Below are 1,960 nucleotides of genomic sequence, written 5' to 3' on the forward strand. Positions count from 1 at the left end.
ACCTCCCGGCTCTGCTCAAAACGAGCGTTGTCACCTCCCGGCTCTGCTCAAAACGAGCGTTGTCACCTCCCGGCTCTGCTCAAAACGAGCCTTGTCACCTCCCGGCGCTGCTCAAAACGAACATTGTCACCTCCCGGCTCTGCTCAAAACGAGCCTTGTCACCTCCCGGCTCTGCTCAAAACGAGCGTTGTCACCTCCCGGCTCTTCTCAAAACGAGCGTTGTCACCTCCCGGCGCTGCTCAAAACGAGCGTTGTCACCTCCCGCCCGTGGCCCGGCCCTGCCCCAGCCCAGAGACCCCCCGGGAGCCTCGTTGGGTGCTCCCAGGGACAGTTGTCGGCGTCATTCCTCACTTTCCCCTTTCCCAACAGGCTGGCTGGAGAAGGAGTGGGAGCCGTCAGCGTCTGTAAGTACCTCCCCCCTCCCTCTCTCCCGACAGACCCCCCAGTTGGGGGTGCGGGGGGGCAGCGGGACCCTAACGCGGCCGTTCCCGGTGTGTTCCCCCCCCCAGCCGTGGTCAGCAGCTCCAGCGGGATGGGATACGGCGGCGGGAGCTGCCTGGGGATGGGCGGAGGGCTCGGGATGGGCGGCGGCGGCGGCGGCGGCTTCTCCGTGAGCGGCGGCGGCTTCGGGGGCGGCAGCGGCGGCGGCTTCGGGGGGCTCAGCTACGGCGGGGGCAGCACCTTCAGCTCCGGCAGCAGCCGAGGCGTGAGCTCCAGCACGGGCGGCAGCGTCAGGATCGTCTCCAAGACCACCACCAGCAAAAAGACCATCAGATAAGGGCGGGGAGCCCCCCGGGGGCGGCGGGAGCGGGTCCCGCCTGCCCCTGCCCTGCGCGTCCAGGGTGTAAATAGCTGCGCTAGACCCTCTCCTTCCTCCGTCCTTCACCTCCGGGCCCGCGGGGGGGGCTCCAGGACCCCCCCTCCGGCACCCGGAGCGCCTTTGGCCGAAGCACCGGTTGTGGCGGGTCCCCGGTGGGGCTTCGCGGACCCCCGGGAGCGCCTCTGTCCTCGGTCTCCCTTTGGATTCGCGCGTCCAAAGGGAAGGGGAAGCGCATCCCTGATCGGGGACGAGGTTTCGTTCGTCCTAAGCCACGTCTGACCACTTCGTGGAGCCACAGCCCCGGGTCCTCGGCGGCAAAAACACCTCCGAGAGGCTCCCAAAGCCTCTGCCCGCGACTCCGGTTACAACCTCCAAAGGTTTTTGTCTGCAACAAGATTTTCCCCCCCCCAGCCCCTCTGTTCTCTCAGGCCCCCGCGGGAAAGGCTTTGCTTGGTGTGTGTTTGGTTTCTAACTCCCCGTCCCCGGGGCTGCAGCCCCTTCACCTCCAGGCCCAACACACGGGAAGGTCCAATAAAGAGCATTTGTCATTTTTAAAGCCTGCTGGGCTTTGGCTTTTCTTCTCTGCCGGCCCGGGGTGCCTGTGCCCCGTCCCTGCTGCAGGGGGGACACTCTGGGGACAGATCCTGGGACGGGATCGGCTCCCTGAGGAAACAAAACTCAGCTTTAGGAGCTGGGCTCTGGGACAAGTTGGGGAAAGTGGGAAGGAGGGGGGGATGAACAACCTGGAATGGTGGAAGGGGGAAAGGAGGATGGGATGAGTTATCTGGGCCTGTGGAAGGGGGAAAGGAGGGTGGGATGAGCAACCAGATCCAGTGGAAGATGGAAAGGAGGGTGGGATGAGCAACTGGGTTCATGGAGGGGGGAAAGGAGGGTGGGATGAGCAGCCTGGAGTGGTGGAAGGGGGAAAGGAGGGTGGGATGAGCAGCCTGGAATGGTGGAAGGTGGGAAGGAGAGTGGGATGAGCAGCCTGGAGTGGTGGAAGGGGAAAAGAGGGTGGGATGAGCAGCCTGGAGTGGTGGAAGGGGAAAGGAGGGTGGGATGAGCAGCCTGGAGTGGTGGAAGGGGAAAGGAGGGTGGGATGAGCAGCCTGGAGTGGTGGAAGGGGGAAAGGAGGGTGGG

At 64.8% G+C, this 1,960-nt stretch overlaps 1 protein-coding gene across 1 annotated transcript in view; it reads left to right on the plus strand.

The window, feature by feature from the left end:
• Positions 1-832, plus strand: part of LOC108509666 (keratin, type II cytoskeletal 5-like) — a 10,463-nt gene extending 9,631 nt beyond the window's left edge. The window contains exons 6-7 of the mRNA XM_017839205.1: positions 293-404; positions 510-832. Of these exons, the coding sequence (XP_017694694.1) occupies positions 293-404; positions 510-778 (381 nt within the window). The 3' untranslated portion in view covers positions 779-832. The remainder of the gene's footprint in view (positions 1-292; positions 405-509) is intronic.
• Positions 833-1,960: the final 1,128 nt, after the last annotated feature.

Source organism: Lepidothrix coronata, unplaced genomic scaffold (genome assembly GCF_001604755.1).
Source record: "Lepidothrix coronata isolate B3197 unplaced genomic scaffold, Lepidothrix_coronata-1.0 Scaffold386, whole genome shotgun sequence".
Classification (NCBI taxonomy): Eukaryota; Metazoa; Chordata; class Aves; order Passeriformes; family Pipridae; genus Lepidothrix; species Lepidothrix coronata.